Source organism: Pagrus major, chromosome 7, assembly GCF_040436345.1.
Source record: "Pagrus major chromosome 7, Pma_NU_1.0".
NCBI lineage: Eukaryota > Metazoa > Chordata > Actinopteri > Spariformes > Sparidae > Pagrus > Pagrus major.
Genome location: NC_133221.1, coordinates 11,421,447 through 11,435,328, shown reverse-complemented (window position 1 = coordinate 11,435,328; position 13,882 = coordinate 11,421,447). Strand labels below are relative to the sequence as shown.

Here is a 13,882-nt window from a genome sequence, read left to right as displayed (position 1 = left end):
CCTGTAGAGGAGGGTAATGGCAGTACATTGAGAGTTCAACAGTGATGCTATAGCTGGATGTTTGTTAGTTTGTTGGTGTTTAACGGGTAGAGTTCCTTTGAAGTAATAGCAGTCGATGCCTGCAGCTCGTTAATTATCATAGCTGTCAGCAGTAATTTGCTGAGATATGTGCAGAGCATTCTGACGTTCTCCTCCCCCTATTCCCCAAAGAAAACACACAGACAGACATGCACAAATAGCAATAGTGGGACGTTGTGACAGCTCCTTTTGCAATCGTACAGGAATGGCATCTATAACTGATCGTATTCTTTTGATAAGAAAGACACACTTCAACTTGATCTTTGTGATAGAGAGCTGATGATAATGCTGAAGCTGATGAAGAGGAACAGAAGGTTGTGTCAGTGTCAGTAACGGTGACAGGTTTTTATTCCACCAGCAGGAAAAGTTAGGATGACACCTGTCTAATACTGTATGTCCGTACCGTGTCCTTGTTAGTTGTTCCAGCTATTTTCTCAGCAGGGCAGAATTCCTGGTGTGTCAAAAGTGTGGCTAAATTGGTTCCTCAAGTGGTGAAAGATGGAGACAACTTTGGACAGCCGGACTCTTCTGGTGCACTCTGGCTCTCCACTGAAATGTTAATTGATTAGAAGGAAAAAGGCTGACCGTTCCTGTGTATGTATGTTTGTACAGGATGTGCCCAAATATTGGAGTAAGTGTATGATTGAGTCATTTTGATACACCGGCTGATGTTCACGGGTTGTCATGTAGTTAATGGGCAGAGATGGGATGCTTGGAGGTTTGGACTCCATTTGGGTTCTAAATTGAAAAACTCCTCCAAATGAGTCCCAATTACACAGCACTTCAGTCCAAATCACATGCCTAGCCGTGCACTTAATGTATCTATTAGCTGTCTATCCGGGAAGGATAGCAGAACCAAAATACAGACCTATTTCTTGAAGAACATCCTGCTTCCCATCTCCCACAGTTTTTAAATAATTCTCTTCTTGCGTTCATCTCTGTTTCCTGTTGTTTCTTCAGCAACAATTGCAGCCTCATATTTTCACTTTCCTATCTAATTGTTTTTTTTTTCTTCACATACTGTCTGTAATAACAGCCTGGCTCCTGGCAAATCTTAATGAATCACAACCTGACTATCAAAGTTCACAGTAAATGTATGTTGATTTCATTTCGCCCTCACTGAAATATTGAATTAAAATTTCTCTTTTGAAGCTGTCCAATTCTGCCAAACAGAATGCATAGCGCTCCCTGCGGCAGCACTAATGGAATCCTTGAATATGTGGTAGCTAAAAATGCCAAACTGTGATATATAATATCTGTGTGTGTGTGCAAGAGTGCATGCCCTGGGTGTGTGAGTGTGCTTGTGAATAATATGCAATATCAGGTTTCTGAGATTGTGTAAGGACAAAATTATTAAACTCTGGGGCTGTATATCACAAACTGGTCCCTGAATAATAAACACGCCACAGCACATGCTGCACCCATAGGTGTAGGTTGGCCATGATAACTGTGTTTGAGTTTAGTTCAGTTCAAAAGAGTACAGAGAAAGATAAACTCATGTGGCTCAGTGAAACACAGTGTGACACTTAATAAACACGTGATTGACTGATTGATTGAGTGTTCCTCTTTGTCTGTTGTGATGCAGATTCGTTCAGACCAGGACCAGGACATTTCCATCCGGTACAGCATCACTGGGGTGGGAGCAGATCAACCACCCAATGAGGTTTTCAATATCGACCCCGTCCTCGGAAAGATGTTCGTCACCAAACCTCTTGATCGAGAACATCGCTCGTCTTACCATGTGAGTGTGTTTCTCTCTCTCGCACACACACACAAGAACACACACTTTCACACACGACGAAAGAATAGTTACGGCCTTTAAAATGAAACCTACAAACATTATTGCACAGCCAGTGAAACCTCGGACACATATGTCTCTGCCTCATTCCGACAGAACAATTGGCGATTAGCTACAGAGTTGAGTAGCAGTATTGGAGTGTGAGTCCGTGGCCTGTATGTGTTATGCAGTGCTGTGAATCTTAACACCCCAATCCAGAAGGTGCAAATAATGCATCTATAAGCAGTTCGCCAGCCGCCTTTAAACAAGAAAGAAGAAGCTGCTATGTTGCTCTGCTACTAGCATGCCGGTCCTACAAGTGATTGTTTGTCCACATCGACAGATTAAGAAACCTGATCTGCAGGTCAGGCCTGCACCAGTAGAAATTTGGCATGCCAGTTCAGATGAAAAATTTACTTTCAATGAATAACCAGGAAGCAAAACCTATCCTTAGTATCTGTTTCAAACTGGTTCAAAAGGCCTAACTCAGAATCAGTGTGTTTGTACATTATAAAAGTGCTCTTTAAATACTGTATTTATATCATGTAGTAAAATAAGAATATCTCAAGAAAAACTCACAAAGAAGAAATCAATCATAAAATTTTAATTATCAGTCAGTCAGCTGTATTATTATATGCGGATGTGTATGAACAGTGTGAAAACTAATCACATAAAAAATATTTTATTGTTTTATCATATGTTTGCTCAACATAAAAACATCTGTTCTAGAAAGCATTTAATTAAATCCATTCAATAAGTGTTACAAAAGTATATTGCATTGCACTGTTACATTAAGCAGGAACACACTTCTTTGAAGAGTTGTGTCCGTGTCTATGTCTCTGTGCTCTTGTACTTTGATAACTGTGAGGGACAAGATTGTTTTTGTGCACAATGATGATGGATGGAAATAATTTCCAATGTACACCTATTTGATAATATAGGTGCAACAGCACTATGTGCAATGCCTAAGTGGCTGAAGTGAAGCATAAATCAGAGGATGTGATAAAAGTCATTGAGCTATCAGCCACTCATGTTATATTTTTCATAGCTTCTCAACTGCCACTAACAGAAGCGCATACCAAAAAGACTTACCTTGTGTTTTTTGGGACTGAGATAAAAAAGATCAATGTCATTCTCATGTGACAATTATGCTCCCCCTTGCAAAGAGTTAGATGAGAAGATTACTTCTACGCCGATATCTGTATGCTAAGTATGATGCTACACCCCACAGCCGCTAGCTTAGCTTAGCATAAAAGCAGGAAGCAGTGCGAAGCAGGTAGCCTGGCTCTGTCCAAAGTTTAAGAAAATGACAGTCGGGTAAAGTGCATTAACACAAAAGTACCTAGTCAACGTAGAGTCAACTAGGCTAACTGAGCTAACTAACTGCACGTAGCAGCAGTTTACAGTTATTTTAGCAACAAATAAAGCTATCTGTCAAATGGAAAACTCCATGAATCTGAGAGAGTTGAGGCAGAGCAGCTGGAGGATATCAGAAAATATTATTCTGTTTCTCCAACATAGTAAATGGTGTGTAACAAAGTGCTGTAAAGCATCTGCACATCTCACAGGAGATCATACCAGCTTACCAAAGGCGTTGGGGGTTAGGGTTAGAATGACAGATGCGCCTTTTTCCTTGCAAGTCAGTGTACCATCAAAATGATTTTGAAGCTATTATTTTAAGATAAAATAGGTACATAATGTTGCTTTAAGCTAGTCTCTCTGCTGCCGTGAAAAGTGAGCTCTGTGGCTGAGGTGAGCATGTTCATCATTACAAGTTTCTGTCTCTGGTTTTCTCTGTCTCTGTACCTGCCACTCCTTTTATTCTGTGGGAATCTAGTCTGACTTACGGTCCTGGTGAGCTTGCAAGCCCAGCCTTTTAGTGTGAGCTGAGCAGATTTATACCCCGGAGAAACTCCAATCAATGAGGTAATTTGTTAAGAAAGGCAGAGGCTTGCTCAAGGCTGTTTAAGCCAAACTCCATGTTGTTTGTTGTAAAGGAAAAGCGTTAGATGGTGAGGAATACAAAGTGCAGGAAGGAATCAGATGAGACAAGGAAAATATGTGCATGTGAACAAATGAAGAAAGGTGTTGCAGTTCAATTAAAGGCCTCAAATACCAGATGTTGTTTGAGCAACAGGAAAGCAATTGTATAAAACATGAACATCCTCAAGCTGAGAACATTAAAGACAGGGAAAATTTGATTTACAGAGCAACATCAATCTGAAAAGCAACAACACACTCGAAGTTAGAATTTGACTTTGTGCTCTGTCTTTTGTTTACTTCATATTTCATGCAAGGACAGAACAAAGTTACGGTCTAGTTCTTTTTATTTCAAAAGAATGAGGACTCTGAAATTCAAAACCAGCCATGCAAAAAGATGCATTCTTATGAGGAAAAAAAAAACCTTGTAGCTCCTGGGTTTGCTGTTATCTTTATCAGGATGCTGCCTCATTGCCAAATACCAAGTGCTGCCTGGTACGATCTGTTTTCTCCCCCTGCCTTTCAAGATAATAACTTTAATGTGGACCCTGAATTACATTTTGCCTTCTTTAAACATGACGGTAATCTCTGACTTCTACCGTTATTGAATTAGGGTGTGGGTGCATGGGGGAAGGAGGGATGAGGGTGGGTAGAGATAACGGGCCGGGCTCCTAGCCTGTTAGAGCACAACGTGATGCGATGTGCGATGGCAGCACACGGATATTGGGTGCAGGACAGATCAGACAATGCAGTGGGAAAAGTAAAGTCAAATTAACCTCAGGGAGACCTGAAGAGACAATTTTGGTGGAGGTGCAGAGTGGGAGCAGGTGGTGGAGAGGGGAGGATGGGAGGCAGTAAAGAGGATCTTCACATCTCTGAGGAGAAGAAGCGAAGGAGAATGCTACTTATTCTATTTCCTGCCACAACGAGCCTGGAGGCTATTTCACTTATCTGGCTCTCATGCTCTTGCGCTGGCCAGGTAGCATTTTTCCCATCAGGCATGCTCAGATGGAAAGAGTAGCATTCCCTCAATTCTCCATACATGACAGAGAAAAAATATCTGCTCATGTTACAGTTTTTCTTCTTTTTTCTCTATCTGTGCCTAACGTGTTTTCAATTTTCCCTCTTCCTCTTCCTTTCACGTATATACCTAACATCAAATAGGTTGGAGGGTCTTTTCCCAAAAAGTGATTGCTGACATTTTAACAGAATAAATACTTACCAGCCTATATGTTAGGAGCAGGATGTAGATAGTATCTGGCCTTTTTCCCCCCTGTTGTATGATATAAACTAAACATCCCCAGTGCTTCCAGCTGACAGAAATATCACTGAATAAGTCATGCTCAGGGATAAAAACATTCCCAGGTAAGGTGAAGTGAATCAAAACAGCTTTAGAGAGAGCCTAGGAATTCATTTTGAAATGCCACCTGAGTCTGTTAGTTTGACCTTCGCATATGGAGTGAAAAACAAACTACAAACATTTGTTTAAACTCAACATAGCCGTGATAATTCAGTTATTTTCCTTGCTCTTGTTTTCATTCATTCTTTTCTTTTTTCTCTTTGTGGAGACCTCATTAAAGAAAAAGCAGTCAGGACACGTTTTACAGCATGTCCAAACTTTGTGAGAAATCCTGGTTGGTGATTCCATTGATCTGAGCGCAGCTGAGTTGAATTTTAGATGGGCTGACTGTGTTTGTGGAGTCGGATGGAAGTGAGGAGATTTCAGGACTCGCTTTCAAACAAAACCAAACAGAATGTTGGCCTGGGATCCGACACAGTGATCCTGAAACAGACACCTTCCCTGTACAACAAGAGCCAATAAAATAAGATGTTTCTTGTTTTGGTTTCTGCTTAGATAAAAACTTTTGGGGAAAAGAGATAAGAAGTCTGGAGAAAGTACATGATCGCAAAGGCAATTACTCTGCAAGAAAAATATCCTGAATTTCATTTCTGGCCCTACTTAATATTGCTGTGTAGCTTTAAGAAACCTTTTTCAAACTGCTGTACTGTATAATTCAATAATGCAGATTGTATCAGCCCCTTTGTTTTCATGAGCAGGTTGAATGCCAAATTCAGAAAACCGCACAGAGGTGTTTTTTCTGTTGGCTTTAGAGGTGCTATGAGAGCAGTCACCTTGAAGGGTAAGAAAAAACAGAAAAAACCAACTGCTTTCAGTTTGTTGGTGTTTTATTTATGTTGTTTCTTCCTCGCTTTTGTCCTTTCCTGAGTGGAGACAGTTGGGAATGCACTGAGAGGATGAGGGCGTCTTTAAAAGCAGTGATTCAAAAAAGTGATACTTTTGATACCAACAACTACTGAAATGTAGGCAATAACAGCAGTTACTGTGGACCAAAAGTGGAGGGTTGTTTTCAGAATTGTGAATGCACAATGAAGTCTGGGGAAGGAGTGGATGCTGTTAATTTACATTTACAATTTTAGCCATTTATATTAACCCAGCAAGTAACACATTAAAATTAAACTGGTCCTCATTCTGTTGCTAAGTCTAACTAGTCTTTTTGTATAATTAATGCACTGACTCTACAGCACATAAGGGTATTTAGAGTGTCTCTAACCACAATCCACAAATATAAACTTTTGAATAAAACAAAATACAGACCCTGTTCTAGGTTCAAGACCTTGTTGCAAAGTTGTCTGAAATAAAGTTTCCGTTGAAACACTGTCCGCTGATGCCTTAGCTTTGACTGATGTCAAAGAATAAAATTCCAAACCTTTCACCTCATAATCTACAATATATCAAATTCAAATTCAGAGGGGCTTTATTGGCATGAAAGTTTAACAACAATGTTGCCAAAGCATCTGTCCAAACATTCGGACATAACATAACAAATAACAATATATCTAAATATATATCTCTCTCTATATCTTTCTGTTTGTTTAGGTTGAATTTTCTATTTTGTTTTTCTTGCAATGCTGTGCTTATGCTCTGTTAAGGTCTAGGCACAAAAACCACTTGGTAAGGGTGAGGAAAGCATCACGGTTTGGCTACGATTACCTGTTTTGGTTGATACACTCATGCATGAAAAGGTCTCCAGGTGTCCTGAAAGATATCCAGTGGTGTGACTTGAGCCCCGGTCGCCCGTTTGGCAGCCTTGATGGCTAATAATAACGCCATCACCATCATACCCTCCACCTCCTGCTGTGACAGGTGGCTAATAAGCATATCATGCGGACGTATCATGCCATGTAAAAAGTCCAAAAGTGAGCTTGCTACTGCTCCTTAAACGTATTGATGTCAAATCAACGTAACAACTGAAGATGACTCAGCTGTGTGTATTCACATTTTTATCAGCTTAGTTCTTGTGTCATCTGGAGTTTAGCAGCTGGACAGTCAGATAACTTGTGGACAGAGAGATTTTAGGGAGTAAATCCCCTCCATCCTCAGTGAAAATTACACCTGATATAAATAGATAAATGTAGAAAATGTAGACCAATCATGGTGTCAGGTGGATAGGCCCTTGTTCATTCCATTAGTTATTATTTTACCTCTAATGTTTACCTCCATAATTTTCTCCGTAATACCAATTCAAACCCTCATCTCAGACTCGTCATTAAAGATTTATCAGTTCAATAACTCCTGCTCACATTATGGTTATAATCTAACTTCTTTTCTTGTGTTTTTGTGCCTCCCAGTTGCGAGCCCACGCTGTGGACATGAACGGAAACCAGGTTGAGAACCCCATTGATCTGTACATCTTCGTCATCGACATGAACGACAATAGACCCGAGTTCAAAAACCAGGTCTACAATGGCTCTGTGGATGAAGGCTCTAAACCAGGTGATGAAACATGAATGGAAGGGTGGATCAATGCAAGAAACAAGAAGTGAAGTGTGAAGCAGGAGCAATTACAGGAGTATGTATTAAAAACGATTAAGAAATGTGAGGGGAGGTGAGCTGTTTGGATGTAGGTAGGAGGAAGAGCAGCTAGTATATCAGGAGAGATTGGTGTCGTTAAAAGTATGACTACAACAGTGAATCTTTGACGCAACAGAGGATTTTCCATTCCCCCTTGATTTAGCAGACAGACGGAAAATCTGTCTCCTACAGTGGCGTTTCATTTAGCCGGCTGCAGCAATGGCCATAAACCAAAGAGGGTGCTCAGGCTGGAGAGGAGATTGAGGATTAAATGTACCACGCTGCAGCACCACTGGGTCATTTTATGTCTAACCCCAGAGCGGAAGAATCACAGAGATGAGCTCTCTGTGTGCATGCCTGTGTGTGAGTGTGAGCCTGATGAGGCAGAGTTTATTGCACAAGAGGTGATTTCAAGAGGTGTCCAGGTGCTCATTTCATTTCCTTTTCTTTCTTTCTTACTTTCTTTCTTATTCTCTGCTTTTTTATCTGGTGCTCCCCCCCTCCCCTTCAGCCTTGCCCCACACAGCAGACAAGTCTCTGTGGCATGCATGACATTCAGCTGAACAATAATCATAAAAAAAGAGAGTTTGGGAATTTAGAGCTCCAGTGGTTTCAATGGAAGGCCAATTACAGACTTGAATTAGTTTGCAAATTAAAGAGTCATTATGGGGACCTAATCCTGTCAGGCACAGCTTAGGACGCCCGTACAAAGGGTCCACATTAAACCCCCTAAGAGTGCAGCTTAATGAAATTACCCCGGCGATGTGTGACACATTGTGATTCTTCATCTCCTCCTCTGTATCCCTCCATCTCTGGAAAAAATGAAGGGTGGAGGACTGATAGTCACTCCACTTGGAATCAAACCAAATACGGAGTCTGTCCTCTACTTCTCTCTTTTCCTCTCCCTCCCTCTCCGTTCCCATTTTTTTCTTTCTCGTCTCGCTGAGAGGCCTTTAGAGTGCTCCCTCTGGCCAAGTCATTGACAAATGTTGCTTTGAAATGTAATGAAGTTTGAAATGGGAGCTGCGGTTACAATTATCCTCGGACAGGGGCTGTCACTGGCATGATATCACTATCTCTGGCAATTAGAATCGGCTGCGAGAGAGGGAGCGCAAGAGGGAGAGAGATGGAGAGATTGGGTGACAGGCAGTGATCCCGCAGAGCTATATGAGTGTGTGGAGGTAGCAAACAAGTGGTGCATTCATGGAGGGATAGTGGCTCATTCTCTGCATATGCAGTACTGTATGTCTGCGCCTACTTGTGCTTGCAGTCAGATAGTTATATTTACAGAACAGGTTCCCAACAGTTAGATCAATGTAAGCAAGGGTCATCAAACATTTAGACAATTATTTGATTGACGCCTCCTTTCCACACAGTTTTGCTTTGGGTCTGTAATAGCAAGCGCAAGCACACACAAGGAAATGCATTTCCCTACAAATGGATAGAGACACCGCTGCTAACAGGAGAGAGAAGCTAATTTTCTCTGTTTTTACATGCGCACGAAGCATTATCGAGACAGACACAGGATCAATAATGCACGTCGACAAATAAGTGAAGAGATTGGCCTGCTTGGTGTTTGCCAGTTTTGTGAAATATTTTATTCAACTACATATGAACCACTAATGTTATGCATGCACTCTATATGTTACAAAGCTAACATTCTGCCAATGTAAGCATATTCCAGATTAAGTGTAAAAATTGTTATATTACATTCATTTAGTTAGATAATTTGTTTACGCTAACTTCCTGTGGCGCACAGTGCACACGATCTATCAGAAATCTGCATCAAACATTAAAACTTTTCAACTTTTCATACTCAAGGTATAATCCAGACTAGAAAAAAAAAAATCTCAGGTCATTGAGGTTCCCTTAGGAATGAATGGACTTTAAGTGGACTGTCATCAAAATCTACTTGTAGGACGTGCAAGAGCTTACCATTATATTTGCAGCCTGTTCAGTGTATCCAGTAAATGCAAAATGTGATGTGACGTATGAGGCCATAAAAACCGATCACTATTATCCTGTATCTGCATGTTATACACTATAACTGTGCTTATATTTGTTGATTACAGAACAGGTCTCCAGTATTTCTCTGCTGGAATAAATCTTCAAAGATCAGTTAGCTTTATTGTTATCATTCTGAAGCTGTTATGGAACATCTAAGTGGTTTATTCGCTATGTTTATGTGCACATGAACCAATATCAGGTGTGATTATTTCCAATACTATATCTGTTATTAAACTCTCTTCTAGAATGGTTCATTAAGCAGAGTAGTACATTGTGTGCAGAGCGTTTTGTAGCTTCTGCCTCTATTTGTTTAACTTTAAACTATCCAACAAGGGGCACAAAAGTACAAAATTATCACAATCACACATTTATTTTGGGGAAACAATTATAGGTTTATAGAATATAAGTGAGGTTATGTATGTTTTTGATAAACAGGAATCATTATTGCCTCAAGAGGCAACCGCAGACACTGAATCTCCGTCATTTTTTCAAAATCCTCTTGTGTCCTTTTTTACTTTTTGTTATATTTGTCTGTGACATGAAAGATAATGATAGCAACAGAAGAAATGAGTCATACAGTCAGGAAACAGATTGAGTTTAGTAACACAATGTCATCTAAAGTAAGTTAACGTTAGCTAACATGAGCCACCAATGGCCACTGGTCAGACCATATCAGGTTGCAGCAGCAAAACCTCTGAGTTTATTGAATTAATAAGGGTGTGTTACAGTTTTTAAATTCAACTTTTCTTTTCTAAAAGAGGGATTGTGTTTGTTTATCTTTCAAAGTTATTTAATCTTGCTTCAACACAAACAAAGGCTAAAAGAAATTTGTTTAATGGATATTGTACTGGACTTACTTTTTATTTTTTGTCACAGCTTGCTTGGTAGTTGGACTCATATGTTGACAAATATTTTTTCCTTCATCAGGAACACCTGTGATGCACGTGTCCGCATTCGATGCTGACGACAACACCACAGCTAACGGAATGGTGCGCTATCGAATCCTTTCCCAAACGCCGCACAGCCCCATCCCCAACATGTTCACCATCAACAGTGAGACTGGAGACATTGTGACTGTGGCACCTGGTCTTGATCGAGAGGTTGGTCTTCTAATTCCCAAAGTATTCACAAAGTGCAGTGATAAAGCCATGCAAAATGAACCAAAACAATCAGGACAAATAACGACTGTCTATTGATTTTTAAGTCTGTGAACACTTTAGTAGTGTCCACATAGTCTAAACTATAGAACTGTAGCTGCCATGTGATGCACCTTTATCTTTGTTTAGGGAGCACAGTTCCTAACAGCTCTGTTTACTGTGATGACATGCTGTGATGCTCCTTACAAATGTTTTCTAGCCATTTGTCACCACACACACCAGCTCATCATTTTTTTCTTACAGTAAATTGCCTTCTTCTGCGGTCACCTTGTTTATAGAGCTATAAAAGTTGTGACAAGATCCAAATGTGTTTATTCTCACGACATGGATGTGCCAGTGACAACTCTGCAAAGAAATCTCCGAGACAGATCATCCTCCCAAACTGTCACCAGTGACAGACCTATTAACAACACATCACGCTACAGTGGGCTGCTCACGTTGTGTTGTGTGTGGGTGTGTGTCTGGGTCTGTGTGTATGTGTTTGTGTTTGTCTGCGTGTATGTGTTTGTGTAGTAAAGATAGAGTGGAAATATCTGAGATAGAATGCCCTTGACACCTGTCAGACAAACACAAAAGCCCATATAATCACATCTACACTCGATAAAACACAGGCAATTGAGGGGAAAAAAAAGAAAGCTGAAGGGAGCAGTTGAACAAAAACAGAGCTGGGCAGACGGGGTATTACAATGAGTTGGGAGGAAGCGAGTGTGAATTTGGCAACGAAGTTTGGGTGATGGAGACAGAGAGGCAGGATGAGACATGACGGTGCCAGAGGGAGAGAGAGAGGGAGAGGTATGAGGGGATGGGGGAGTGAAAATGTCTCAGCTGAACCTCTGTTGCTTATTTTTACTCTGTTTTTTCTGCAAGGTGCTAATCCATCCAGTCACCCCTGATGTCGGATTAAACTTCTACCCCCACTACACACACACACACACACAGACACACACAGACACACACACACACAATTGTTTACACCACCTTACTGGTGGAAACTACTGAAAAAATCCATCCCTAGCCATACCTACTATATATTTATCCAGGGTAGTATCATCGGGAGCTCTTTCTCAGGAGCAACAAACTCATTGTCACTATGTTCGACACATTCACAGCTGGATGTGATGTCCAGTACAACCTCTATGTGATCAGTTGGCCACTGAGCAGATCCACTGCAGCTGATCTGGGTTATGGCCTTGCTCAAAGGCTCCTCAGTGATGGTGATAAGGAACCCAGATAGCACACATACGTCTTGCAAACGTCGGCCCAACAAATAGAAGTTACGCTGGCAAGACATAGTGTGGAGTGTTTGCTAATTGGGAAGACGCTGGCGAGACGTCGGCATTTGGTTGACGTCTAGCCAACGTCTTCCCAATTAGCAAATGCTCCCCATACTACGTCTTTCCAACATAACTCACGCCAACGTCTGCAAGACGTATGTGTGCTGTTGGCGAAGGGACGGGCACTGCTTTTTCACTTTCACCAACAAAATGTAGACATTTACATGTGGCATTAGCAAAATGTAGACATTTACATGTGGTATTAGCATACGATCTATATTGGAATCAAAATAAGGAGAAATTCATTTTAACATGAGTAGTTTTGAAACAATTAATTAATTGGTCAGTTGATGAACAAAAATATGTTAGGATTATCTGTTTTTCAATGTCTCGTGTAAAGTAATGTGTGATATATCATTGTAAATATAATATCTTAGGGTTTTGGACAGTTGGTCCGACTCTCAAAGCTTCATTTTCGTCCACAGCAGACAGATGTTTCAGTGAAAAAGCTCTGACTGTACACTACCTGCTCAACACCAAACGGCAAGACGCCACTAGTTTAGCAGCTAGCTGGTGAACATGTTGGAGCATTTAGCATCTAGAGACAGATATTTCCCTCAAGAGTTGGTAGAGCTGAAAGAGAGTGGATGTTGGACTTCCAAATCCATTATAATGTTGCTCAGTGACTGCAGAGTGTGTAAATAATTAACTGTTTCCTAAAAAGTTCCAAATAATCAACTTAAAGGTTTCCTGTGGATGCATGTGAATGAGGACATACATGTATGTGTATGCAGGTGATGCCATTCACACACCCACCAATGGTTTCACACTATTCCACTGATCAGCAGGTGGCAAAAGACATGCTGCCAAGACATGCTGCAGTTCGCCAACAAAGGCAGGGAAGAAGAAGACTTCTAGCAAGTAAACATGGAAACAATGCTGGATATAAAATTGGCTTAGTGTTATGAGGAAGGAATTATACTGTAAGAGAGGTTTTTTCGTCAGTAACATAAATTTTGTCTAACACCACAAGGCAGTTTTGAAAGGTAACAGTATGTCATTGTTACTTAATTCTGCTGCCCCCAAGTGGCCAAAAAAATAGTTCAATTCAGTTGCAGGATTTAACACTTAAACTGTCAAAGTAAAATGTTTAAAATGTATTAGATTCATTAAATGATCTTTCACTGTAGCCATAATGCCAAAGTCTAAATTAACGCAGAATTTTTTGTTATCAAAATGGATCAGTTGCCGCATTATGATTGGATGACAGGTTTAAATGCAATCCATGCAGTTTGGCCAAAAGATTCACCAAGTTGTGATGTCACCTAACTTGTAGTGCTATTATTAATTCCAGTTGCAAATGCAGAGCTCCATGTATACATGTCATTAACCAGATAACACATCTACATTGCATGTTAATACCAGGTGTCAATGCATTTCATCTGGGTGGGGAAAGTGAGACTTTAACAGTTAAGCCCTTTAACCATCCTAACTAAATGTCTGACCCAAACCTGAAAGCTGGTCTTAACCTAAACCTAATTCTAACTTTCACCTTAAAACCAAGTCCTATCACTCAAACATCCTGTAAGAGAAGTGAGGGCCAGCCTAAATGTCTAGACACTTCCTATAGCATACAAATCTATACTTCTGTTTCTGTTATCTGAGAGCAGATAAGAAGTCTCAAATCTTGCAGAAAAAAGAGTCAGAGCTTGTGTACTGTACATAAACTTTAGAG

General features: G+C 40.5%; 1 protein-coding gene across 1 annotated transcript in view; it reads left to right on the top strand.

Annotated features, from left to right (window-relative positions):
* The window catches only part of LOC140999817 (cadherin-4-like), a 232,336-nt gene that overhangs the window by 192,360 nt on the left and 26,094 nt on the right, over positions 1-13,882 (top strand). The window contains exons 6-8 of the mRNA XM_073470359.1: positions 1,664-1,819; positions 7,487-7,631; positions 10,644-10,816. Coding sequence (XP_073326460.1) covers positions 1,664-1,819; positions 7,487-7,631; positions 10,644-10,816 — 474 coding nt within the window. The remainder of the gene's footprint in view (positions 1-1,663; positions 1,820-7,486; positions 7,632-10,643; positions 10,817-13,882) is intronic.